This window comes from Aulonocara sp. 'chitande type north' Nkhata Bay, linkage group LG20, assembly GCF_057382095.1.
Source record: "Aulonocara sp. 'chitande type north' Nkhata Bay isolate Kocher_YH1m ecotype deep benthic linkage group LG20, A_spYH_male_GT1.1, whole genome shotgun sequence".
Taxonomy (NCBI): domain Eukaryota; kingdom Metazoa; phylum Chordata; class Actinopteri; order Cichliformes; family Cichlidae; genus Aulonocara; species Aulonocara sp. 'chitande type north' Nkhata Bay.
This window is the reverse complement of record NC_141363.1, coordinates 21,489,404-21,517,380: the sequence shown is the minus strand read 5'-3', so window position 1 is coordinate 21,517,380 and position 27,977 is coordinate 21,489,404. Positions and strand designations below refer to the sequence as shown.

Sequence of the window (27,977 nt, the reverse complement as noted above, 5' to 3'; positions counted from 1 at the left end):
GCTGTGAAACTCAAGCTTCCCCCCAGTTTACGGATTCACCCAGTGTTTCACGTTTCCCAGGTTTCCAGAGCTTAAGTCTAATAAATATTGTTAAACCACCTGCTGTCTCTGTCCTGCGCCTGAGTTCAGTTCGGCACAGACCACTCAGTCACGTGACAGTATTTTTATACTGGTTATTTCTGGTTTAAATAATAGTCCCATCCATGACACTGATAAAGAAACTAGAAGTTGTTAAAGCTAAAACACCTGGAATATCCCAGGATTGAAGGTATGTCATCAAAAAGATCATCTCAGAGAGAAAATTGTTGGAAATTGTTAGAGTTAACCACTGTGAAAATCTGCATGGGCTATGAGTTTAAATGTAAATCATTTTTGTTAACATAAAATTGGAAAGAATTTATCAATACTTTTATTTACAGTTTATAGTTAAAAACTCAGAACTGGGAGAAATCTCTTTACAGCAATAACAAGGCTAAAAATCAATGACAAGCGTCTGACCTTCGGACTGTAATGTTGTATGGTTGTGTGTCTTGTACCCTGGGTTTATGATTCCTATTGATTTTTGAGAATGATTCATGTTTGAGTTTTGTCTGGGGTTTTTTGTTTTGTTTTGTTTTTGTCTGTTTGTCACTTTATTTTCTGCTTTGGTTGTTTGGTTTCCATTTATATGTTGAGTCTTCAATCTGTGTTTTGGTTTGAGGCTGTGCTTAGTTAGTTCCCTTTGTGTTTTCATTCTGTTCCTTCTGTCTTGTATCTTATCTTTTAGTGATTCATTGTCTCGTCTAGTCCTTCTGTCTTCCCCTGTGTCAAATGAATTTCAGTCACTTTAGTTTTGTTTTACTTCCTGTTTTATATTGGTAGCTGTTTAATGTGTCCCTGTCTCATTATGTTAATTGTCTTCATCTGTGATCCCCATCTGTTTCCTCCTCCTTCATTACATGAATAAATTGAATTGGCTTACCTTCTCTTTATTTTTTCTTGTTCCCATTTTCTTGTTCTTTTCTTGTTCATCTTCCATGTATTTCTAAGATGTCCATCACTGTGTTTGCTGTGAATTTTCATTTCTATATCATTTCAGATCTTTGGATTAACAGGCTTTGTTCTTTAGACATTTATGGTTTTTTGGACTTTGAGCTGTTAGTCCAGACTAAACACAAAGTTTAATTCCTGTCTTCTGCATTTGTGCCTGCTAAAATTAATGGAAATCCACATGGCAAATTATGACAGATGTTGTCTGTGTGTCATTTCCACATAAATAAAGCTTTAACTATATTACAAACAGTTTTCTTTTTGTTATTTTCATTTGACTCACCATCCTACCAACCTGGAGCGTGAAGCAAATTACAGCATTAGCATAGAAACCATTTCCTGCATGCACTTTGCTTTTCCAGTCAGAAAAAAATTCAAATTTCTCTTACTGAAAAATTACTGTAGTTTCCATATAAATGAAACTAATTCTTTCACTGACACCGGTGACACCTGGAATAAGACATTTTTATTTAATCTGAAAAAAGAGGCCCAGAAAATAAACTTGTTGGTAGCAATAAATAATTTTTATTATATATATATTTTAAATTGTGCACAGATTACCAGGAGCACTTGTGGTTTGAATTCAAGTTTCTTAGGCCAAATGTTTCCTGTATGAACCTGATATTGCAGAAAAGCGAGTAATAGACACACAGATCTGCAGTGTTCGTTTTACTCTTTGCCTCTACAAAGTGTGAAATGAACACACACGCAAAAGTTGCAGCACCAGCATGGGGAGATAATATATTTAAAGCCAGGAAATCATCATGTCCTGTCAATTAATCTTTACACTATCTTGATCTTTTTCTCACCTGCATTTCTAAAATCCACTCACCATTGCGCAAATGTTGAAAATATTTAAGCCACATTTAGATTCATGAGATAACATCATCTCTTAACCACGTTGTTTTCTGGGAAAACAATCATCTACGAAGATCACTGTGATGTCACCACACGTCATAAACTTAAAAACACGAGTAGGTGTTGTTGTGCAGGCAGAATAATTATCTTAAAAACAAGAACCACGCTGCCAAATAATCTTTCTTGTGAATATTTTGATGACTATTGTTCTTGACCTCTTGTTCAGATTAAGAAGTGAGAAGATATTGTATGGCTCTCAATAAATAAATAAATTGATGTAAAATAACCATTTGTCTTCCTTCATCTACATTGAAAAAAGATTTTTTCTTTTTCCTAGTAACATGTCATGGGTGTAACAAAGGTAATACTAGTGCTTTAATAAAAGGAATGACTTAGACTAGCTCAATGTGTCATGATCCTGGGTCATTTGAGTTTTCCGGTTTGAGTTTTCTGTTTTTTTTTGTCATTTTGTATTATGTTTCGTGTTTAAGACCTCTTTGGAAGTCTTAAGTTGATTGTGTAGTGCCTAGGTTTTTTCTGTGTAGATTTTAATTGTTTTGTATTTCCACTTGTGGCTTGTTCCTCTCCTTGTGTTTCCCTCCTTCATGTGTATCTGTGTTTCCTCAGCCCGTCGTGTCTCTCTTTTTCTCTTGTGTTCCCTCGCTCCCTCTCATCTGCCCCGTCCCATCAGTTTCTGGGGTGAGGGGGGCTAGGGCCCGGTTGGTCCCTGCTCGGGTTTTCAGGCCGTTTGAGGGTTTGCCAGTCCCTTCACCCGTACAGGCTCCTCAGGTGGGCCCAGCAGTTGCTGGTGCCTGTCACGGCTCCCAGGTTGACCGCGGCCATGTACCAGCTCACTCCTGCACCTGTAGCTACTCCTCGGGGGGGCGGGGGGAGTGACTGGTGTCCAGTCTGTCCCGGCACCTATGCCGGTCCCTGAGGTGAGGCGTGCCAGAACACAGCCGACCTATGCACCCATACCTACTCCTAGTGTAAAATCTGTGTGAAACTCTGCACTCAAGTTTCAACTTACAAGTTCGAATTTTGACCCTATTTTTCTTCCTTTCAGCTGATTGGTCAGTGTCATGTCAATCACAAATTGAACAATCCAGTCATAGAACAGATGGGTTTGGCTGTCAGAGGGGCACTTTTTTGAACTGCAGGTCCTTGAAGGGTAATACAGTTTGAAGCTGAAAGATTTCTATGTAAATATCACATAAGGCTCATAAGCTGTTGAAAGGATACAGTTGTGGTATACCAGTGGTCAGATAAACCATTATTACTTTAGCATTACTTTGACTCAAAATCAGGGTTGATCCGGGACCACTGCTATGAGTCACACTATGCTGGGTGACCATATTTTGATTTCCAAAAAAGAGGACACTTGGCCCAGTCATGAAGAACTTTAATAATACTGTTTGCTTAGAGAATATTTGAACATATTTAAACGATGCCTTCTCTGTGCGGTTAATGAACGGTGAAATAAAAATGTCATATAGGCTTTAACATGTCAACAAGGGCAAAACAAAAAACAAAAAAAACCCTTTGGAATTAAATAATGGTACAGAAATAAGGCGTCATCTGTATGAGAAAAGCTACCAGTACTGGGTCGGTACGAGGGAAATTTCTTTTGCAGTTCATCTGAAAACCTGCAGTTGCGCTTTGGCATCTTTTAAACATCATTATGATTTTTTTGCCCACACACAAATCTTTTTTACACATACAAATCCTGATTTACAAGTACAAAATATTTATGACCACAATTTGAGCCTATACATGATAAACCTAATAAATGAAGAGGCGCACAGTGAAACTGTCAGGAGTTGTGTCGTGGACGAGAGGAAGAAGGAACCCAAACGCAGGACTCGCAGGTGGGTGAAGACTGGTGAGGATTTATTATAAGGAGTGGATGAACAGAAGGTAAACGGACACTGACTGGCTGGACAACTGAATGGCTGACTGAACTGAGGAAACGCACGGGAAGGACATCACATGAACATCAACATCATCAGTGACACGACAGAGAACTGGTGAAACCGAGGAACTTAAATACACAGGTTGAATGATGACAATGATTGGAAACAGGTGAGTACAGGGCTGAACATAATCTGACTAATGACGCGGGAGACAAGCTGACACGGGGAAAAAACAGGAAGTGAGGACATTAATGTGGCGAACTAAACTGAACATGAACAAACTGAAATCACTGGGTCAACGACCCAGGAACCCTGACAGTACCCCCCCCCCCCCCCCCTCCAAAGGCCGGCACCCGACGGCCAAAAGAAAAAAAACCAGAACAGGGCGGGCGGAGGGGGCCCAGGACGGAGGGACGGAGTCCACACAGAGACAGTCCAGGCGGGCGGCCACGTGGAAGGCAGCCGCGACCACTAAGCCGGTCCGGTGGGCGGCTGCGGCGGTCGAGGTGAGACTGTTCCGGTGGGCGGCCACGTGGTCCGCGGCCGAGACGAGACAGTTCAGGGGGCCGACCGTGCGGAAGGCAACGGCAGCGACGTGGACACAGTTCGGGAGGCCGACCGTGCGGAAGGCAACGGCGACGATGACAGCGCTGGTCTGGGGGCCGACCATGTGGAAGGCAACGGCGGCGACGTGGACACAGTTCGGGAGGCCGGCCGTGCGGAAGGCAACGGCGGCCACTCAGGCAGAGGCGGTCCGGGGGCCGGCCGTGCGGAAGGCAACGGCGGCCACTCAGGCAGAGGCGATCCGGGGGCCAGCCGTGCGGAAGGCAACGGCGGCCACTCAGGCAAAGGCGATCCGGGGGCCGGCCGTGCGGAAGGCAGCGGCGGTTCTCCAGTGTTAGGCGTGCTGGCCATGGCCCGGTGGGCACAGGACCAGACGAGGCAGGATCAGGCGACGGCGGGGCCGGACCAGGCGAAGCACAGGCCGGAGCTGCAGCAGGCGAAACAAAAGCCAAAAAGGCTGGGCCAGGCGAGGACGAAGGCTCTGAGGCTGGAGCCGGACCAGGCGGAGCAGAAGCAGAGGCAGAGGCCGGGCCGGGCGTGGGTGCAGCTGAGGCAGAGGCCGGGCCGGGCGTGGGTGCAGCTGAGGCTTCTGGCTGGAGACAGGCAGGGCCAGTAGGCGCGGAAGCCTCTGGCTGGAGACAGGCAGGGCCAGTAGGCGCGGAAGCCTCTGGCTGAGGAGCGGCCGGGCCAGCGGGTGCGGAAACCCCTGGCTGAGGAGCGGCCGGGCCAGCGGGTGCGGAGACCCCTGGCTGAGGAGCGGCCGGGCCAGCGGGTGCGGAAACCCCTGGCTGAGGAGCAGGAGAGCTCACAGCTGGCTCTGGGTGCTGTGGCTGCAGGTCCGGGAACTGAACGGGATGGTGGACAGGCGACTGGGAAACAGGAGGCGACTGGACTACAGGGCACTGGGCGGCAGACTGGACTGGCTGGAGGACGGGCGACCGGGGGACAGGAGCAGACTGGACAGGAGCAGACTGGACTGACTGGACAGGGGACTGAGCTACAGGAGACTGAAGGACAGGTGGAGACTGAGCTACAGGTGGCTGGAGGACAGGTGGAGACTGAGCTACAGGTGACTGGAGGACAGGTGGAGACTGAGCTACAGGTGACTGAACTGACTGGAGGGCAGCAGGAGACTGGACAGCAGGTGAGTGAACTGACAGGAGTGAAAGCTGAACAGCAGGTGAGGGAACTGACTGGACTGAGGAGACTAATGGATAAACAGAGGTCGGTGAGGCTAATGGCTGAGCTAAAGAGTGAGCTAGTGAAGGGGACAACAGTGCAGCCTGGGCTAATAAAGCTGGGGCCTGAGCAGAGGACACCTCAGCTAGCCTAACCAGTGATAGTGCGAGGGCATGAAAAGCTGGATCAGGAGGTGGATGAAGAGGTGAAGTAGCAGGTGGACCGGTTAGCTCTTCCAAGCCTCCAGGGGGTCAAGCTGGGTTCTGGTTGCCCTCAGCCTGGGCGCTGGGACGGGCACGGAAGGTGGCTGGACACCAGTCACCCCCACCTGAGAAACAGAAGCAGGTGTGGCGGTAGACCGGGTCACAGCTGCCCTCCTCCTGGGGGCTGGCACTGGTGTGGGCGTAGGCTGGGCCCCCGTGCTGGTGGGAAATGGCTGAATAATGGGTGTGGAAATAGTGGCGGTGTGTGTGTTACTGGCAGGTTTATTGGAGGTTGTTCTGGTTTTTCTGCCATCACTATTTACAGTCTTTGGAGAAGAGCAGAAAAACTCTTCCCAGTCCACGTCCTCGTCTAGGAGGGAGACTCCCCATGAATCAGAAGTGGGTCTGTAGTGCGTTTCAAGTGAGTAATCAGATGGTGAGTGCAAAAAACAGTCACTGGAGCTCACCATCGGGAGTGGCTGAAAGTAGTCCGTTTTATGGTTTGTGTTTTTAGTAACTGTGGATTTCCTACACTGAACACATATGTTCCTTTTCCTGCATGCACTTTTTTTTTTGCATTGACAGAAAATTTGCGACTAATAAATTACTTTTTAGTTTCTAGCCTAATTATTTCATTGATATAATTTGTAACCTGGAACAACAGCTGAATTCAAGCTGCAAAAACACATGCTGCCAATAACTGGCAATAACAAGAAAAAAGAGAAAATCAATGTGCAAAAACGGAAGACTTGTGGTTTATGTTCAAGGTTCTCACGCCAAATGTTTCCTGTCTCACATATTTATACAAATTTGTGCATCACATCCTGTTAGTTTATCTTGGCACCATCTCTCTCCTGCGCTTCACTTAAGGAAATGTATTAGTATTCTACTGTTGCAGCTTCTTTGAAATATGCACTCTATATTGCTCTGGTCAATTATTTTCTCTATACAATTACAGAAACTTGCATGAAACATGTTGTCTAGAAATAGCTCAACACAATAACACTCTAATATCCACTGTGGCTCAATCTTTACTGTTGGGGTTTCTGAGCTCATACAGGTTCTCATTGTCCCTCTGTGCTCTGATATTTAAACCGTGGGGATTCGAGTGAGACTGATGCAAGTTAAAGTAAGTCATTAAGCTTTCTGTTTTATCTACAGGAGAAGGACACCTGTCAATACATGCCTGAAGTACATAAAAAGGGGGTTAGGGTCATGAATAAATAATGAGATCTATGGCCAAACTACTGTATTTGAATGCATTAGTTGCAGTTTGAATGGCTGTACCTAAAGCCAACGCACCTTGGTTGCACTGATTGAATTTATAGGATTATAAAACTTTATTAAATGTCTTGTTAAACAAAAAGCTTGAAATGCTTTTTGCATGACAGTCCAAATGATCCTGAAGTGAGTGCTGTTGAAAACACCTCATGGCATCATGTTGTGTTTGAATGTTAGGGAACTGGACTTTTATTATCCCCAAAAAATGCATGCATTCATGATTTACTGAGACTGCAGCAAATGAAAGAGGAATGAACAACTAAACTTATCATGTTTTCGATTGTTGTCCCTTTCTTTTATATAAGACCTTTTCCATTTTAACTTGAATTGTCAAGCTGCAAGTAAAAGAAATTAAAAATGATACGAGGCCTAAAGAGTAATGGAAAGTTAGAGAGAGGAGGAAACTCACAGTGTTATGACAGTTGAATATTATCAGAATACCCATAATCGCTGGTAATCAGGACCCTCTATCCTCTGTGAAAAGCATTTGCAGGGAGACAGTCTACTTTAATTTTTCCTCTCTTAAATTTAACTTTATGGTATAAAAGACATGGATTGATTTCAAAACCAACAATGTAAAAGGTCAACCAGGCCTATTGCATTGCTAAGGAGTAACGAAAACTATGAACACAACAAACAGGTAACCGGAGATTGTGATAGCTGGTACGAAAAACGGGAAACAGATTTTGTGCCTACAGTCAGTCACACAAGGTGAATACGCCCACATAATCACACATTTTGTCACCTTACACCTCAGCTTGATCTGTACCCGCTCGCTGTTTGAGTGCTTTGGACATTTCGTTTTTATTTTTTTAATTAAAAAAAAAGTCTGCGGTGACACGCCATCTCCTCACAGTATTAAGTGAAATAGAACAAGAGTGACTTTCGTTGACACGAAACTTTTAATTCTTCTGAAGTGAGTGCAGTTAAAACTCATAACGTCACGTTGCGTTTGCATCCTGCCACCGAACAGAGGGCTCATTTCATGGCTGCAATTGGACTGAGATATTAAGCTGAATTTCAAAGAGACTGTGATACCTGGTGTAATTTTACAGGACAGAAGCTGAAGCCCCAGCAGGCACCTAACTGCTCAAGATGTGGAAAAACCTCCTGCTTTCTGCAGTTGGTCCTGGAAAAATCGGCACCGTCGCGACAGTCATCGGGATATTCATTGCCACTGTTCTTCTGCAGACCGCGACGTGCGCTTGCAGCACTTTTGAATGTAATGAAATCGTCGTCGTGCCTTTTTTTTTAGTATTTTTCCTGGTGCTCCTGATAGACCAGACATTTCGGAGCACCGCGAAACATCCATCCACGTTTTTATGCCTTGTACTCAAGCGCGTTATCAGAGCGTTTCTAATCAGCCTGCTGTGGATTGTAGCATTGTTGGTTTTAACGGACTGGTATGGTTGTTGTAACATTGATGAAAACACGAGTAAGCTGTTCTGCAAATCTGAGAACCTCACAACCGAACAAGAAGCTCGAAAAGCTGAAGTGGAAATCAAGTCAAGGGTGAGGACTTTCTTGCTCTATGCTCATTCTGCTTTTTTAATGAAATTACAGCAAACACACATTAATGCTGTTATATTTTGCATGTTTGTTGCTTCTTTTTCAGCTTTCTGCTTACTCTCTGCTCCTGGGCATGACTGTTGTCGCTTTCTTCATGACTTGGAGTGGGTGGAGAAAATGGTTTGAAGAAAAATACAGTTGGTGCAACAAGAAAACTTTTTACTACAAACTGATTTTGGAAGAAGAGAAAAAAGTTCTGGAGGAGCTTTTGAGGAAAGAAGCAAATGAAACTCTGACTAAAGAAATCACGAGCAACATAAAAAGGAAAGACTGGGACGGCTGTTTTAATGTTGCTCAACAAATGATCAGTAATGCAAAACATCAAAAACCAGAAGCAACCAACCAGCAGATCAACTGGATCAGTGAGGGGAGCTCCAGCAGAGGGGGACAGCATCATCAAGCAGCAGCACATCAGCAGGTAAAAGGCTCTGTTATTTACATACCAGATGTTACAGCTGCCAGACTCTGTCAGTCTAAAATGGCGGAACTATTTTTTCTTGCGTTCTGATCTGCACAGGCACCCAGGTCACCATCATATGACTGCAGCTCACTATTAATAACTTTAACATATGATGTTGTAGTTTAGTCAAAAGTTAACTATAAACCCTAAAATACATTTGTGTGCAGAAACAAGATAAATGTCTTAAGCCGTTCCTTATTTGAACAGATGGATCTACACATATAATTTGACATAGCGTTTTTACTAATTCGTAAAACTCTTTTGCAGGCTCAAAACTATGAACTTGATGAAGTTGCACAAGGTAAACACACCAACACTCCTTAATTCACCACGCAGCTCTCATAAGATCAACTAAAGTCGCTTTCACTGCAATATACTAAAAACCTTCACTGATTTGATGATGATGATCTTCCCAGTGACCACTAGAGGTCTCTGCTGTTCCTGTTTTCACTGAAACTCTCACATTAAGGGTTCAGGGCTTGCTTTGACCCAGCTCCATGCAACACTTCTTATGCATCTACCAAGCGAGCAGAGGGTTGAAATATCTTATATCTCATAGCTCATAATGAGGCTTTTAATATTGCGCTGGTGATGGTTGGAGTTCATTTTAATCACTTTAGAGATTGGCCACAATGTGTTACTGTATAAAATATTCATGCATGTTATTTGACTCCTACCCTCCTGCTGCACCAGAACTGCCAGAATAACAGTTTTATTTCCTCAATAATAAAGTTACTATCAAAGCTCAGAGTGTAGCAAATTAAGCAAGTTACTTTTCAGAACCTCCCAGTCCTCTTATTTCCCCTTTTTCCTATCCAAAGAATGTTGAATGTAAAAACCTACAGCTGCAATCGGGAGAGATACCAATAAAAACCAAAAAAGATCTGTCTTATCTTATAATAATGATGGATTGCATTTACAATTCCACTATTCATTTACACACTGGTGAATGCAAGCTACAGTTGTAGCCACAGCTGCCCTGGGGAAGAAACGACAGAAGCGAGGCCATATCAGAATCAGAATCAGAATCAGAATCGTGTTTATTGGCCAAGTATATGTGCAGACACATACAAGGAATTTGGTTCCGGTAGATGGAGGCTCTCAAGCACAGCAATGTAAATCACACACACACACACACACACACACACACACACACACACACACACACACACACACACACACACACACACACACACCTGTGTAAACCAACTATAAATAACGAATCTAAACTTATATACATAAAATACAGAAATGAATGAGGTGGAATGAATACTACAGAATGTACATAAGGTGCAGCTGCAGTCTGGCAGTGGGAGCAGTGTGTCAGGTCAACTGTTAAGAAGGGAGATGGCGAGGGGAAAGAAACTGTTCCTGTGTCGGGGGGTCCTGGTCTGCAGGCTTCTGTACCGTCTGCCAGAGGGCAGCAGATCAAAAAGTCTGTGTGCAGGGTGTGAGGGGTCTGCGATGATTTTCCCTGCCCGTTTCCTGGTTCTTGAGAGGTACAGATCCTGGATGGAGGGCAGGGGGGTGCCGATGATCCTTTCTGCTGCCCGTACAGTCCGCTGCAGTCTGCTCCTGTCCTGTTTAGTGGCTGCTCCATACCAGACTGTGATGGAGGAGCACAGGACAGACTCAATGACCGCAGTGTAGAACTGGATCAGCAGCTCCTGTGGAAGACTGTACTTCCCCAGTTGTCTCAGGAAGTACATCCTCTGCTGGGTCTTTTTGAGGATGGAGTTGATGTTGGTCTCCCACTTCAGGTCCTGGGAGATGGTTGTACCCAGGAACTTGAAGATCTTCACAGTCGACACAGGGCTGTCTGATATGGTGAGGGGGAGCAGAGTTGAGGGATGTCTCCTGAAGTCCACTGTCATCTCTACAGTCTTAAGAGTGTTCAGCTCCAGACTGTGCTGACTGCACCAGAGTACCAGCCGCTCAACTTCCTGCCGGTATGCAGACTCATCACCATCCTGTGTATGTATCACGCCATCGGCCCCTCTGGCCATCACCAGTAGGCAGTAGGTGAAGTGTCTTGCCCAAGGACACAATGACCGAGACTGTCTGAGCCGGGGCTCGAACCGGCAACCTTCCGATTACAAGATGAACTGCCAACTCTTGGGCCACGATCGCCCCTGTGGTCTCCATCCTTTTAACTCTGTGACTCTGTGGACAGGTAATTTCCTTAGGGATTAATAAAGTATAGTGATTCTGATTCTGATTCAGCTAAACCTGAAATAGTTAGTACAGTTGAAGTCTGGACCATTAACAGTAACTCAGTAAAACATCTCTATAGCAGAGATGTTGTAAGACGACCATCATATATGAGTGAGGCAGAAATGAAATCAAATTATAAATATTTAAAACGGGGAAGCATTTTATTCCAGTAATGACAGAAATAATGAATTGTTCTACAAAAAATGAGGTGTTACAGCCCGTTGGTAGGTTTAGTTCTTTTTTACATGTTGCCATGGTGAATCATGTTATCAGAGCTCCTCTCATGAATCTTTTCCTCTTCTAGTCATCCATGTACTTAACTCAGCATGCTTCCTGTAACAGGGTTCAGAATTCAGAATTTTAGAAGATCACAAAACACCCACTGTCCTGTAGACAGCTCAGTAAATGACTCCTCAGGCTCAAGTTAAACAGTCAAACCATTTCCAGTATATCTTTGTTTTATGTTCATTGCTTGGATTTTCATTTTTCAAGACTTGTTTATTTTCATTCAGTTAAACAGTTCATTTTAGTTTTCACTACAGTTTTAAATGTAATCATTTTGCTCTGTACAGACACAATTCTTTGGTTTCTGACAAAAATATTTTCCACCCTGTAGAAAACACAGACACCATGCCGTTATTTAACGAATCCGCCTGAAAGAACACAGTTGACACAGTGACGCAGCTCCAGAAACAACGCAAGCGACCACAGACAAGTTATACACCTTGACAGAGTGGGCGCTCCTTGTCGTCACAGCTGAGAGGGGATAAAAAGTCTTAATGTTCAGCCTAATGTGATTAAAAATAATCAGAGTGCTAAAACAGAACTTTTCCCCTTTTCCCTAAAATCTAAGTTTGATCGACATATTAATGAGAAAAGTTGTTTGAGTAGTAAAAATGACTGTTCTAATGTCATTGTTGTGTGTGTGTGTGTGTGTGTGTGTGTTAGTGGCTAGATCCACTGATCTCAATGAATGCCCGACTTTTAAATCGATTTAATAAAAAAGTTGTATGAAATAAACAGTGAATAACAGAGTTTTAAAAAGGATGCAATCCTCAGTATTTGAATTAAAAAGGGATTATGTTACAATGAATGTTCATGTGAAAATGTGCTAAATAGAATTACATGAACTAAGGCTACGTCCACACGTACACGGGTATTTTTGAAAACGGAGATTTTCCGTTTTCGTTTTAAAAAATAATCCCGTCCACACGTAAACGCAGAAATGAAGGAAAACGCTGCTATGAACATGCCAAAGCAGCAGGTGGCGCTAGATTCCTAACCGTGCAGAAATGTTGGCCAATCAGAAGTCTAGAAGCCTCGGTGGGAAAAAGTAAACAAAGCTGGGGCATAGAAGCAGAACCGAGTGGTATGTGTGGACGGACAGTAACTGTGTGTGTATGTAAGCATTTAAACACTGCAGAGAGTACAATTAACAGTAACAGTATTGTAGAAATTCATTTCACCGAAACAATAACGTGGCGCACAGTGTGACGTCAAAATAGGCGCACACCTTTGACGCTGCGTTTTCTGCGTTTTTCTCGTCCACACGTAAATGCAAAAACGGAGTTTTCAAAAATATCCACCCTGGCCGGAGTTTTTAAAAATCTCCATTTTCAGTGACCAAAAACGCCGTTTACGTGTGGACTAAAGGTGCAAACACATAGAAAAATCTGCGTTTTCAAAAATACCCGGGTACGTGTGGACGTAGCCTTAGTGAAACATGAAGTGATGACCGAATATTTATATGTGATGTGAATTCTGTTATGAATGACAAAGGAAAAATGATGACCTGATTTTAAAGTTTAAACTTGGTGTTAAATCTTCTACGTCAGCTAGATAGAGATACGATGATACAGTGTGGCTGGAATGATGGATCTAATGAATGATTAGATGTTTGTAATGTGACTGGATGTCCCGAAGGGTGAAGCTGGATTCCATCTCTGAAGATGTGACATTCAGTGGCAGAGGGGGACGTAAGGGTCAGCATTAGCATTAGCTCAGAGTAGGTTAATTAGATAAGTGTAATTCAGATGTTTTCATTCATGTTTTATGATTTTTACTATTTGATTTTGCTTTTGTTTTGCTCTCACTAAATTGCTTTATTAAAATTTCCTGCAGCTAAAACCTGTAATTGTGGATATTCACTTTTAAAGTCTTTGTGAAAGAGTAAAACTCTTTATCAGTGCAAATTGCTCCAATGCTTTATATTACAACATCTGATCACCTTCCCTCAAGACTTGCTGTTCAGGCCTCTAAAGTCCCATGACTGATTGGGACAGTATAGGATTTGACCTGCAAGGCTACTCAGGTGTGGTCATCTTATCATCTTAACACGGGGGACACATGGACAATTTCTAGGTAGTTAGTGCTGGGCGAGTTCCCTCACCCGCATTGGCTGCAGCTGACCTCTGCATTATCATCTGGCTAAGATTCATAGGATGAGACATTAGGAGTTTTAATCACTGAAATATTTGCAAGTTAGCTGAGTGATGCAATCTGTCTTTATAATCTTTGTCAGACTGTGTTTGATAAATCTAAAGAAATGTTTCTTACATGCTTCATATTCTCTGGAGCCTATTGACCAATCAGCTTTCACATGAACATGCTTAATGACATATAAATAAAGATAAATAGATAAATAGATTAAAATAACAGACTATGTATAATTTGCTAAACTGCTGAACGAAATTCCCGACATCCCCATTCATGAATCATTATTGTTTATTACAGTGAGTGAAAAGAAACGATACGCTCAGCCTGAAAACAACCAATGACAAAAGTACAGAAAGTCATTTATTAATATCAGTTCTTTGTTCCTTCCCTCAAATACAACCCACATGTGTGTACCCCTACAGGTGGCAGGAAACAACTTAGACTTACACTTAGAGACTTACAGCATTGTGCAGTTTCTTGCACAGCGAAACTGGGAAACCAGAGTGATACACCTGCTGCTGTCAGACCTGCAGGTATCAGGCTGTGATCTTCTCCTTTATAGTGGACAGAAATTTTGGGAGTGGCACAAATAATTTGTATGGCATCTTATTGAATGCAGAACAGCTGATTGTTCTGTAAATAGTTTGAAATGGTTATAAAGGGTAAATGTCATGGTCTTGAGTCTGACGGCTCAGTGTTTTGTGTTTCTTTATATTATTCTTTGTTCTTGTTTATTCTGTTATGTCTTTGGGTTCGGTTTGCCATTCGTTAGGGGTTTGTTTTGTGCCTGCCTGCTCCCACTTCTCTGTGTTCCCTCTGTCTGTCCATGGTGTCACTGTGTCTGCTTGTGAGTCTGTCTGTTTAGTGCAGTGTCTTGTCTGGTTCTCTGTGTCTGTTAGTTTCCTGTTTTATTCTGAAGGTCCTTGTCTCATGTGAGTGTGTTCAGTTTACGTTTCCCGTGCCTCGTCAGTTGTGATTTCACCCAGGTGTGCGTCCCTCCTGTCTCCCATCCCCTGATTACTGCTGTGTGTATTTAAGCCCTGTGTGTTCTCCTGCCTGTTGCTGCTTTGTCTGTGTTATTTGGTGTTTTCTTGTCTGTGACTCTCCTGCCGTCATCCCGTGAATTCTCCCTGCAAGTTGCTTTCTCTCGTGTTCAGGTTTGTTGTTTAGGTTTTAGTTTAAGTTGTGTTTTTTGCCACACTCCCCTTTTTTTTTTTTGTTATCACTTGGGTTTTGTGTAGTGATGGGCAGATGAAGCTTCATGAAGCACTGAAGCTTTTCATCCAGTTGGTTCACCCCAGCGCAAAGCTTCTTGAAGCTTCATTTGCTCTAGTAGGACACCTACTGGACGTAAAAATATTAGTTGGCATGAATTGGAAGAGTGTGGCCTTTTGCACACAGCCTGTAAATGTCAACAACAAAAGGAGTGTGTAAAACATGTATATTGTAGTGATGCAGTATACTGTGTATATTTATACTGGCAGTATGGAAAATGATTATTTGGAAATGCTTAAAATGGAAATGATCATTTACTGTGAGGTGAGGTGTGGACAGTGGTTGTGCTTTTGTAACGTTGCGGTATGGACAGCTACACACTGAGGCGTCAGTCCTGCCTGTTCACATTTTATTCTGTAAAAACTAAATTGTGCCCTGTGTGTTCTCCTGTGTGTTCTTCTGCCTGTTGCTGGTTTGTCTGTGTTATTTGGTGTTTTCTTGTCTGTGAATCTCCCTGCAAGTTGCTTTCTCTCGTTTAGGTTTGTTGTTTAGGTTTTAGTTTTCCCAGTGTAGTTTATTTAAGTTGTGTTTTTTGCCACACTCCCCTTTTGTTTGTTATCACTCGGGTTCTGTGTCAATAAAGCTCTCTCACTTCACTGCATATCTGCATCTTGGGTCCTTTTTTAAATTCACAGTAAAAGGTAAATGGATGCAAATAACTTTGTTGTTTGCAAAACTTGTGCATATGATTTTACAATTTATATTTGCATTTAAAGTTATGAAATATGATTCAATAAACACATTTGTGGTTGTTACAGTAAATAAAAAAATTTTTTTTTTCTACTCTGATTTTATGTTTTCTGTCAGATTTTTAGACCAATTGTGTTAATACAGTCTGTCAAATTGAAAACATAACTGTAATTTCAGAGACGTGAGGTTGTGCTGAACAGAATGATACCAAACAAGGCAAATAAACAGTTTTTAAAGGTGAAATGTAGAGGAAACGTCAAAATTAGTTTAAAAAATGGCCAGTTATATCCTGGACCCCAGAGGGTTAAATATTTTTTTGAAAGTAACGCAATAGTTACTTTTCAAGTATTTAATTTCTTTTAGAATCTTGTAACTCAGTTACTAACTCGGTTACCTTTTTTGAAAAAATAACTAGTAACTATAATTACTTTTTCAAAGTAACTTGCTCAACACTGCTGAAGAAGTCAGCGCTTTAATAACAGGAATGGCTTAAATTTGCTAAATGGTTTCATTAGTTTTTCATTTGTATTTCTAGTGTTGAAACAGTGACAAATGGCCGCTGCACTGATGATGGGTGATGTAGGTTTAAATCTTTGATGTTTAAAGCTTTCTCTTCTCTCCCTTTATGTCACTGATTAGCCAGTCAGTATTCAACTAAACGCATCAAGTATGAAGCTACATGCTGTTGTGTTGTGGGTTTTTTTGGGTTTTTTTTAAACACGACTAGGTTTAAAGAGAGTTTCATCGGCTTTAGAAATTGTCAGATGTAGAGATGAGCAGATTCACCAATCTGCAAAAAACCCTGTCTACAAATCGTATTGTCTAATTCATTTTCTACAGTGAAATGTTTTCAAAAGATTCTGAAAATCAGGAGAAATCAATGCGCACAGACATAAGGCCAAAAATCAACACTGAATGCCAATGAGCTTCAGACCTTCAAGCCACACTGCACTAAATACATCTAAAAATGCAGGTTTAAGCCTGCAGAAAGGATGTCCGGTACAATACACAATCTGTATATTTCAAGTTATTCTAAATAGTCTTACCATTGAAACATCTTTCAGTATCCTGCTCTGTTTGCACACTACAACCTGGGTTATCCACTTATCTGTACCTTCATTTTAATAACTGTACAGTTGTTTTGGTAACTATTGTCCATGATGTAAATATATAAAAAATGTGTGTGCTTCTGTTCCATGTCCTGTTTCCTGTTCTGTTTGTATATGTGTCTTTTTGCTGCTGTTACAACAAAATTTTCCCCTTGTAGGACAATTGAAGGATGATTCTATTCTATGTGAGCTTAATTCAGAAACACCAACATTGTTTCTTTGCAAAACCTCATAAAATGGACTGAGGCAAAATGGCAAACAGTCAGAAAACAATGGGACAATACTCCTCTCCCAATGGTCCAGTAACCGGTGTCCTTGGTTCCCAGATGTTTACACACTGCTGACAAAATAACAGAGGATGCTGCAGTGGTAAACATGGCTCTGTTCCATGCATCCATGTATTTTTAAATACAATTTAGTGGCTGGATTAATTTAAAAACCAAAAATGCAATGAGTCAGCCAGACCTGGAAAGATTTGCAGCGTAAAAAACACCCATAAACACATCACAAGGGTAACCAGACACTGTGATAGTTGGTATGAAAAACAGGAAACATTTGTCTTCCTGTGGTGTTGGAGTTGTGTGAGAAGAGTCTTCTGTGTAAAACATTACCAAATACAAAAACTGTAAGCCTGACTTGCTGCTGCAGTTAATTGTAATAAAAAGTAATTAACCATCAATGACACTTTGTGACAGCCAGCCCCATAGTGGGGTTGTTTGCCAAAGGGTTTCTATATCTATTATGGCCCTTATGACAGGTAGAAAACAGATCTGACTCCTTAATACAATCACAGATTTTAACAATAGTGTCATCTGTTAGGCACAAGTCATTTTTTAAAAGTGAATGCAATTTACCTAAAGCATAATGCTGGCCCAACCCATGCACGTTTTGCATCTCTTCAACAATTGTCTGTATTGTTGAAGCTGGAAGGAGCAGCTGTCCTTGCAGTTTTAGGTAAAACAAACACACATTCCTAAGGAAGGCCTCACTGAAATTCTGTGGCAGTTCAGTGCCTTCATTTGTTGTTGCCTCATTTAAGCTATGTGGAGCATCTTCACCTGCAAATCCAGCAGAAGACTGAGGAAGTGTCCCCCTATACATGTCGCTTATGCTTTCAACAGAACATTCTCTATGTTTTCTGGACATATGAGCAGTGTAGTGGCACATTTCAAGTCTGTAAAAATGGCGCTACCAGCAATAGGGGGTGCAGGTACATTGTGAACCTGATAGAAACGGGCTTTAAAGGCTGCGTAAGCATAAATGTACACCTGCATTCACTACCGACGCATTTGAAAAAATGATGGGGGTCATTCCTGTGAACTCTACAATGCAGCACATAACCCCTCAACGTCTTCAGCGTTTTGTTGCAAAAAGAGCACGAAATCATTGTAGCTGTCGACAGCACATTTGTTTTAGGTTACTAACCTCCTATGACCTTTCAATAAGCACTGCTTGAAAACAGCATGGAAAAAATAGGACTAGCCTATCGCTCGGTCAGACGCCATTAATACTATTACTGGAAAACATACTCTCATGTATTTAAAGATAACAGAAAATGCAATGTTAGCTTACCAAAACTTTTGCTTGTGCTAAAATAGCTGAATATCTCAACGTATACACATCTCCACCACTCTGCTCGCAGACTGAGCGCGTAAAGGCACGAGCCGCCAAGCTTGCTACTCCCGCAATAATTTAAGTAGTCCAATCAAAGAACAGAAACAAACTCTCACGCTCAGTGATTTGCCAAGGTAGAGCTCGTGTAGTTTTAAATACTAGCACACTTTGGGAAATTAAGAAAAAATAAATATTTGAGCAAATGATTAATTTAACTTTTACTAAATCTGGCTAAAATTGATTGAACATGGTGCAAAATTAAAGAAACGACTAACATGGAGGAGATGACCAGCTGTCTATTTGAAAGATAATCAGCCCAGCACAGACTGGCCCACTGGCCAGCTTTGGAAATTTGGATTTTAACAAGTTTTGGATTTTTCTCCCACTGAAAAAGACCTCCCCCATAGCCATTCATACTACAGCAAAGTAATAACAACTAAATGAAAGAAAAGTTCCTGTCTTTTCACTGTCTATAAAAAAACAGGACATTTTCTATGAATTAACAAATCCTTTCTATTTTATAATTACATGACAGTCTGGCCAGTGGGCTGCCATAACTTTTAGGTCATTTTTAACATTTATTTACTACAGTTCAAGACTAAAGACTTATGCTGAATGATTTCATTTATTTACTACAGCAGTTTGTCTGTACTGTTGAAATTGTACTGTCATACAAAGATATCTCTGATAACTTCTTTACAGAAATTGTACTGGTCTGGCCCACTTAGAAAGTGGTCTGTATGTGACCAACATTGTAAGTGAGTTTGAATGAATTTGTAAAATGTAATACAGATACTTTCTGAATTTAAAAGAAAATTAACAAATTATGTCATTTTAACATTATTTTGTTACTGTTTCAGTTGTATGTGTTGTCTTTTAAATTACAATTTTTCAGTGTTGAATTTACAGTTTACTGTTTTATAAACAAGGACATTTGATATTTAAAACATATTCCTACTGTAAAATTAACATTTTTATTTGGTTCAGGACTTTACAGGTATATATGTATTATTTACAAAATGTTGATGTAAATTAAACATTGCTTTTTTGTTTTTCTATTTAAACATTTTTTATCTCAAGATTTTACACAATTTTACTGTTAATTTCACAAACATTTTTACAGTGTGGTTAGATATCATATTTCTAAGATTTTCAGGGCCGAGTACAATAACCTCAGTTTGATCTGAATTAAGAAGCAGAAAGTTAGCGGCCATCCAGGTCTTTATGTCTGTAAACATTCCTGTGTGTGTCATCTGGCTTAATGGATAAATAGAGCTGGGTGTCATCTGCATAGCAGTGTAAATGTATGCTATGTCCTCTAATGATGCTGCCTAAGGGAAGCATGTATAATGTAAACAGAATTGGTCCTAGCACTGAACCCTGTGGAACTCCATAATTGACCTTAGTGTGTGAAGAGGGCTCTCCATATGATACATACAGACAGGAGGAATATATATAAAACAAGAGAAAAGGCATACTATGGAACGCCAGGACTGCCATAATGAATTAATTAAATACACCATTAAATAATTAATTAAATGTGGCAATAATTAATTAAAATTGGAATTAATTAATTAAATAAATAGTTATGACACATGTAATTAATTAATTATTGACACATTTAATTAATTATTTATGTGTTTCACATTTTAATTAATTATTGACACATTTAATTAATTATTGACACATTTAATTAATTATTTAATGATATATTTATTTATTTCATTTTGGCAGTCCTGACGCCTGGCTCTCATCATGAAATAATTTTATCTGTCAGCCTCACCCATCAAACTCAGGGGGCGGGGTTAACGCTGCCCATGCAGCTTCTCTAACATTTGATTGGTTGCCGTGCAAAGTAAGTCAAAACAGGTCGATCCTAGATAATCGATTGCTTGTGTAGACTTGGGGCAGCCAGTTATCCCAGAATGCAGATCAAATCACAGGCCTTTTTTCTGTCACCAGCTACACTTTTAACAGTGTTTTAGCCGCGAATGTCGCGCCGTATGTCTGGTCAGGTTGTCAACATAGAACATGTTTGCAAAAGTGCTCAGATGTTTTCAGAGATTTCACTAGCTCTGCTAACAGTTAGCATGCAGAGCGCACTGAGGGGGTACATTAACCGGTTTGTTTACATATTCCACTCTCCGTGTTCCACATGTTGCATTCGCAGATTCTCATTTTCACCGAACGATCGTCTCTTTCCGCCTGGTCTTGTGTCTCTGTGCTTCTGTAACATAAAGAACGAGCTGACATTTTTCTCACGAAACCAGCGATCAGCTCAGCAGACCCTCAGTTTACCTGCATGCATCCTCCTCCTCATCTGTCAGCTGTTTAACACCTGCTGCTAATTCAAGAAACACGCCTAGTTACCTGGTGATAGTCACAGTTTAACTGGGCAGCCGGTGCTCGATATAACGCAATGTCAGCGCATTTTTCTGCACAAGATAAGTAAATATAGTATTTTCCCCGAGCGCAGAGCTGCTGGAGCTTGTTTCCTTACAGAGCACTTTATAGGCGAGCCAGCTTTATCAGCGGCTGATGTCCAATCACCAGCACACAGCTTTCAAACCTCAGCTGAGTTTTAGCTCTCAGTGGTTAAACGCTGGACTTCATTCACTCAGGTTCTGTCTGTCGGGTCACGTTTACTTCGCTGTTTTATTTACAACTGAGCAAATCGGTTTGGCTGAGGTTAAAGTTACGTTTCATAACTGCATAGTTTCACAGACGTTTAATGGTTCACTGGCACATGTGTTAGACTGAACTATCATCTAAATATCATCTGTTTTTTAATAGTTATTCAACTGTATTCTAAGCACCAGCTGTCTGTTAGAATGTGATTTTTTTTCTCTCTCTGTTGGCAGAGGTATAAAAATGCGCAGGAAAATCTGACGTGCATGGCAAACTTCACCGACGATATTTAGGGAGGAATAAACACACGTCAAACATAAATGAACCATTTGCCTGTCTCCATAATTGAGAGCATTTTCTCTTATGTCAACACTCTCTCTCTCTCTCTCTCTCTCTCTTTTTTTTTTTTTTTTTTTTTTTTTTGCTTTTTCGGTCATGTTATGTTTACCTGTCAAAGGCTTGTTACAAACTATGAAACACATTGTGCAGACTTCTGGATGTTAGAAGAAAACGAATACTGCTCATGAATGAGACTAAAGGCAGGAAGGTGTCCTTTAAAACTAAACATGTTAATAGGACCTCCCTGTTTATATCATAGTTTATGATATAGCACGTGTATTTCAGTAATAGCCTGCTGAGGCCACTATACGTGCTGGGCCTGGGCGCCACCCCCACAGGTGTGTCCCGAGGACAGTGAAGCGGTGGAGGAGCCGCGTGAGGCACCTCAGCAGCCGGAGGTGGCAGACGAGGCGCGCGGGGATCTGCGCCTGCCGGAGGAGGGGGAACAGCCAGGTGAAGGGCTGCTCCTGCCGGGAGTGGTGGATGAGCCGCTCCAACCGGAGGCGGCAGACGAGGTGCGCGAGGGTCTGCGCCGGTTGGAGAAAGAGGAGCTGCACGAGGGGCTGCTCGAGCCGGGAGTGGCGGCGGAGGGAGCAGTAGTGACGGAGGAGTCGCGCTATGGGCTGCTCCAGCAGGGAGCGACAGCGGTGACGGAGGGGCCGCGCAAGGAGCTGGAGGTCCCAGTGCCAGGGGAGCTTGCTCGAGTGGAACTGGCGAGCGAGGCGGGCGCCACGCTTGAGATCGCCGTGCTCGCCAGACCGGCCTCACCACCACCAGAGACCTGTACCTCTGCCCAGCCACCTGTGAGCTGGGGCTCACGCTTGTGCCGGCCGCGCCGGGTGCACCTGTCACATGTCCGACTTCCGAACCAGCTTTGCCTGCGCCGCTGGATTCGCGGGCGGCCGCCTGAACTCGCACCTCCCCGTCGCTTGGCCGGGGCCTGGGGGTGCCAGCTGTCCGGGCTGATTCCCTCTCCCACTGGCGGTGGGGGAGTAGGTTCGGCCGGATGGCTCCCCGGCCTCAATCGGGCGATGGGGGTATGTGGTGGGGCGTGGTCTGCGGTGCCGTGCAGGGAGGGCGGACGCACCTGCACGGCATCCTTAATCACGCCCGCCTAGTTAAAAACACGGGGACTGAGGGGTTTGGGGGTGTTGTGGTGTGGTGAGATGTAAATAAAGATGACTCTGAACGTTGCTCCGTGGTCCCGCCGTGTCTTATTCACGCCACAAACTGTTATTCTAATCTGCTGCTGAGTCTCTTACACTTTTCTTTATGCTGTATATTTTCACGTCTCTGGAATAGTTGGCAGTTAGATAGTCAGCTGGGAAACTTTGTGTTAACTCATGGAGCTGAGGATATCGTGGATATGCTGACCTCGCTGCGTGGTGTACAGAGCGAGGTCAGCATGATTAATATTCACAATAAAAATATTAGCCGAACATCATGAAGTCTGTATGTGTTTCATAGTGTCGAACAACCTTTGTACAGTTAAAGCCAGCAGTTACTACATGACGGAAACACCAACGTTATCTCTTTTATGTGTTTATACACAGGTCACGCTGATTACTGAACAAAAACCCAAAGATCAGATGTTAAACAGATTTATTTGCTCTCTCTCCTCCTTAAACATGTTTTTAATGTTAGTTATAATTCAGAATTGGCGACTGAAACACGTAGGACACATAAGAACATCAGGAAATAAAACATCGATAAATATAACCTCAGTAAAAGAAGTCAGCGGGGGTTACTACAGCTGTGTACCGGGGCCTGCGCTTTGTCGGTGGGATTTTTTGCGAGGCGAGCGGGTCTATCCCACGCTTTGCCGTGAGACTGGGACATCTCCGAAATCATCGAAACACTTTTGCAAAGAGGCTGTATCTTGACAAACCGACCAGACACATGAAGATTAAACCACTACATTCTCGGCTAAAAAAATATTAAAACGGTATTTGGTAACACACAAACAGGGTTTTTCAAAGCTCAGTTCTGTTAGCTTCCACATGCCGGTTGTGTGCTAGAAACAATGGCCACCAGGCCAAAGCAATGGTTTTGACTCGATCAGCGTTAACCCCGCCCCCTGAGTTTGATGGGTGAGGCTGACAGATAAAATTATTTCATGATGAGAGCCAGGCGCCAGGACTGCCAAAATGACATAAATAAATATATCATTAAATAATTAATTAAATGTGTCAATAATTAATTAAATGTGTCAATAATTAATTAAAATGTGAAATACATAAATAATTAATTAAATATGTCAATAATTAATTAATTAAATGTGTCAATAATTAATTAAAACGTGAAATACATAAATAATTAATTAAATGTGTCAATAATTAATTAATTACATATATCATAACTATTTATTTAATTAATTAATTCCAATTTTAATTAATTATTGCCACATTTAATTAATTATTTAATGGTGTATTTAATTAATTCATTATGGCAGTCCTGGCGTTCCATAGCATACAGGTTTGCAGTCTTAAAATGGAAATCGCTGAAATGTCCCTTAACTGGATGACCGAGCATGGATCAACGCTTAAAATGAAAAGTAGTTTAGAGTCAGTTTGATGTTTTTAAAGCTAATTTTTGTTCTCACGTGTTTACATTGACTTGCTCATTATCACTAAGGCTAGCTGTTGGAAAATCTTGCAAAAAAGACTAAAATAGATATAGAAAACCTACCTGTTGATCTTTGTCTGTTCGACCTTGCCTGTTTTGTTTTCTTGTGTTTCACTGAGGTTTCGCCCTCTCAGAAAATAAGATACTAAAATTTAATGATGTGTCAGAAGAATAGCCAGGAGTGTCTTGTGTCTTGTGTTTGAAATAATTACGCTTCATTAAGCTTCCTGTTTCATCAACAGGAGAAAGACACCTGTCAATACATTCCTGAAGTACATAAAAATGTAATAAATAAATAATGAAATCTATAGTCAATTAAATTTATCCAATTATAAAACCTTAATAAATGTAATTGTTAATTATTTATTGGTGTGTTTCAATTTAATAATGTCCAACTTATACAGCACTTTGATGTTAATAACATTTTGGTTCTGACACGTCATCTCTTTACGCTATAAAGTGGATGTGGATTAGAGCCCAAAAGAAAGCTTGAAATGCTTTTGCACAGCAGTCCAAATGATCGTAACATCTGAGTGCTGTTTAAAACCCTTCTCATGTCACTGAAGTGTGTTTGCATGGTGCATGTATGCATGTATATGAATATTTTAATTTTACAAGTAAGCTCAAAAACCACAAATGTTCACAGAAACCACATGTATACTCAAATTTATTTCATTTTTTATTATTTATTTTATTTATTTATTTATTATTTATTTTTAGGGAATTTGATTTTTATTATCCTCAGATGGGAGCCTCTTTGCCTGGCTCAAAAGCATAAACACAGAGACAGTGTAATTGTTTCTTTCCTCTCTTAAATTTAACTTCATGGTATAAAAATAGTTCAAGATTTTGTGCTTACAGTCAGTGACACAAGGTAAATACACCCACATAATCACACATTTTATCTCACCTTACAACATCTAACCTTACAGAGCTCAGCTGACTTTACTACTGTGACAATAGCAAAAAACACAGAGATCCACAACTAGGGATTAGTGATGGTAAATTTGATTCTTTTTACTGAATCGAGTGTTAATGAGTCACTCACCAAAGTGAATCGGATTTTTGCGTCATTTGATTCACTGAGTCAGTCGACCAGAGAGTGCAAAAAATGTACATTTTCACTCAAACTTAATTTGTTTCTCTTTTCATGTAAATCCTACTGCTAAGATGAATGATTCTAAAAGAAATCAACTATTTTATAGGGCAAAAAAGAGCAAAAACATTTCTAAAATTAAGCAATTTCCTATCAAAATTGCTTAATAAACATTTATTTATTTTTATTTTATTTTTATTTTTATTAGTATTTTCCTTAAATGTGTTAAATATATATTTTCTCATCTAAATGTCCACTGAGCTGTGAGCCAGGGGGTGGTAATGCTCCTTAACATTGGTTGCCAATCAAGAAGAAGCTGTGAGCCAGGAGGGAGGGGGTGAGTGAGTGAGTGAGTGATTCGTTCGCTCTATGATTCAGCACAGGAGGGAGGGGGTGAGTAGCTCAAATGTGCTGTTAGCATGTTAGCAGAGCGATGCTACTGTGAACAGAGGAGCTATTTTCTTGATGTGAGCTTCTACTCGGGGTTTTTTCTTCCAGTTCAGAGCAGAAATTTTTTTGTTACGATACTGGATGTTGTGTTTTTCTCCACAATTTTAATTATAAGCTAGATATATTGCTGCTAACAGTGAGTCAGTGAGTCAGTTGGGCTTGTGAATCATGATTCATGAGTCAGTAAAGTGATTCTCGAGTATTGAACGATTCGTTCATGATTCACGCATCACTAGTAGGGATGGGTATCGAAACCCGGTTCTTGTTGAGAACCGGTTCCCACTGTTTCAATTCCTTGGAGTTGTTTGCCATTTTTGCAAACGATTCCCTTATCGATTCCAGTCGCCCCGAATGACGTCACCACGTTGCGGAGCGTCATTTACCTGGCAGGAAACACGGTGACTAAGCGGCTCAAACGCTCAAAAGTTTGGTTATACTTTACGAGAACGGATGACAACAGGGCAACTTGCAATACTTGTAAAGTAGATATTTCATTTAAGGGAGGAAACACTACGAATATGCAAAAGCATTTGCTCACAAAACACACGATGACCTTAAATGAATGTCGTGTTTTTAATTCCGCTCCGGACTTGTGAATCTCAACCCAGCAGCAGCGGTAACGTTTGCACGTCCTCTCCTGTTAATGCAGCAGGTAAATAATCAACTAACAGAGCAAATTATTACAAAACCTGCCATCACTGTGCATTTAGGTGACCATGATGAGAGAGACAGACAGAGTCTGGCAGTTCTCGTTGCAGTCTACCGGTAGCGTCTCCTTTCAGGCCAGGATAGACGAATGTCACCGAGCAGTAACTCAGTTTGTGGTCAAAGGCTTGCACCCATTTGCCGCAGCAGATGCCCCCGATTTTCAGTAAGTGAATGTGTTTAATTGTAGGCAGGGACATTACTGGATATTCTTGTGTAATTGCTACAGAATAATTTATGTTATACTTTGTTATTGCTACAGAAGAATATTTATTTTATTATTTTACATTTACAATTTTTTTTCCTGGGGACCCTGTGACGCCCCATTGAAGAGCCGTAGGCTGTGGCTCTGTTAAGATCTCACTGTTGGGTTTGTAAGGCCATGTTACTCCTAAATTTCTACCTTGTTCAAAGAGAAGATATAAAACAAAGTTCTGAGCTAATCGACCTTAGTGTTCTCCTTTTTTAAAAATAAGAGTCGAAAACAGAATTGAAAATGGAATCAGAATCGTAAAAATCGTATCAATATCCATCCCTACTCGTGTATTGATTGATTGATTTAACAAACATGTAATGCTACTGCAGTGCTTATGGGCAATGGATGATCTGGTTAGGCTGATGAGTCCTAGTAAAGGAGTCCTGATGTTTTAGCTCAGTTTTTGGCCTCCACCAGTGCCTGAGGGAAAGTAGAAAGCTTAGAGCTGCAAACTGTGCTCCCTGTTCTAAGTGTGTTTGGGTTCTGGATTACACACACACACACACACACACACACACACACACACACACACACACACACACACACACACACACACACAAACAAACAAGCAGATGTGTTGGATACCAGGCAAACCTCAAGAGAAGTAAAAATAAATAAAGACAGAGACACAGAGAATTTGTTCTGCTCTGCGGCTTCAACCTCGTAAACTCCACTCAGGATTAAACTAACAGCTACACACACACACACACACACACACACACACACACACACACACACACACACACACACAAACACGTGTTTTCCATCACTTCAGAGGACTTTACGCCGTTTTCCATTCATTTCCTGACGACTTACTCCTTCAGTCTTCACACCAAAAATGAATAAATAACTTTGTTTATTTTCTTAAAGGAAATCAAGTCCCCACAATGCGATGTGTAATCTGGATTTTGCCCTCACAACATGGCTGATAGACTTGAGAGGACATTATGTTAACTTTGATTCTTTTTCCAAAGATTTATTCTAACCAAAAACTGTGTTTACATGCATAAATCTAATTTACACAGCGGGGCTGAGTCCCTGTAATGGAGGAGAGTTCCCACAACACAAGTAATTTGGAAAACAAACAAAAACGACAAAACAAAAACATTTATCATCACTTTATTTTGACCCTTATACTCTCCTCCTCTTTCTCACCCGAGTTACTATGGAAAGGAAAGGAAAGGAAAGGAAAGGAAAGGAAAGGAAAGAAAAGGGAAGGAAAGGAAAGGAAGAGCAGAAAAGTAAACAAAGCAAGACTGAAGAAAAATAAAAAGGAGGAAGTGAATGATAGGAAAGGAATGCACTTAAGAATCAAAATAATAGGAAAAGAAAGAAAATGAAACCAAGTCAGGGGAGAGAAGAAAAATAAAGACAAAGAAATATTGAAAGGAAACCAAATAGGAGACCAAATAAAGGAAAGGACAGAGGAAGCAGGATGCAGGCAACATAGAAGGGAAAAAAAGGAGGATGAACTGAGCGCTCGA

At 41.4% G+C, this 27,977-nt stretch overlaps 1 protein-coding gene across 3 annotated transcripts in view; it reads left to right on the top strand.

Moving 5' to 3' along the window:
• The first annotated feature begins 7,773 nt into the window (after positions 1–7,773).
• LOC147305553 (uncharacterized) overlaps positions 7,774–27,977 on the top strand; it is a 30,483-nt gene continuing 10,279 nt past the window's right edge. The window contains exons 1-4 of one of the 3 annotated variants that reach the window (XR_015126547.1): positions 7,774–8,539; positions 8,643–9,014; positions 9,324–11,229; positions 11,887–14,366. Coding sequence is in view for 2 of the 3 variants with exons in the window: in XM_086276210.1 (XP_086132336.1) it covers positions 8,123–8,539; positions 8,643–9,014; positions 9,324–9,357; positions 11,887–11,927 (864 nt within the window). In the remaining variant the exon portion in view is untranslated. Of the gene's footprint in view, positions 8,540–8,642; positions 9,015–9,323; positions 11,230–11,886; positions 14,367–27,977 lie in introns of those variants that run through there. The other 2 variants (XM_086276210.1, XM_086276211.1) reach the window with 2 other exon arrangements.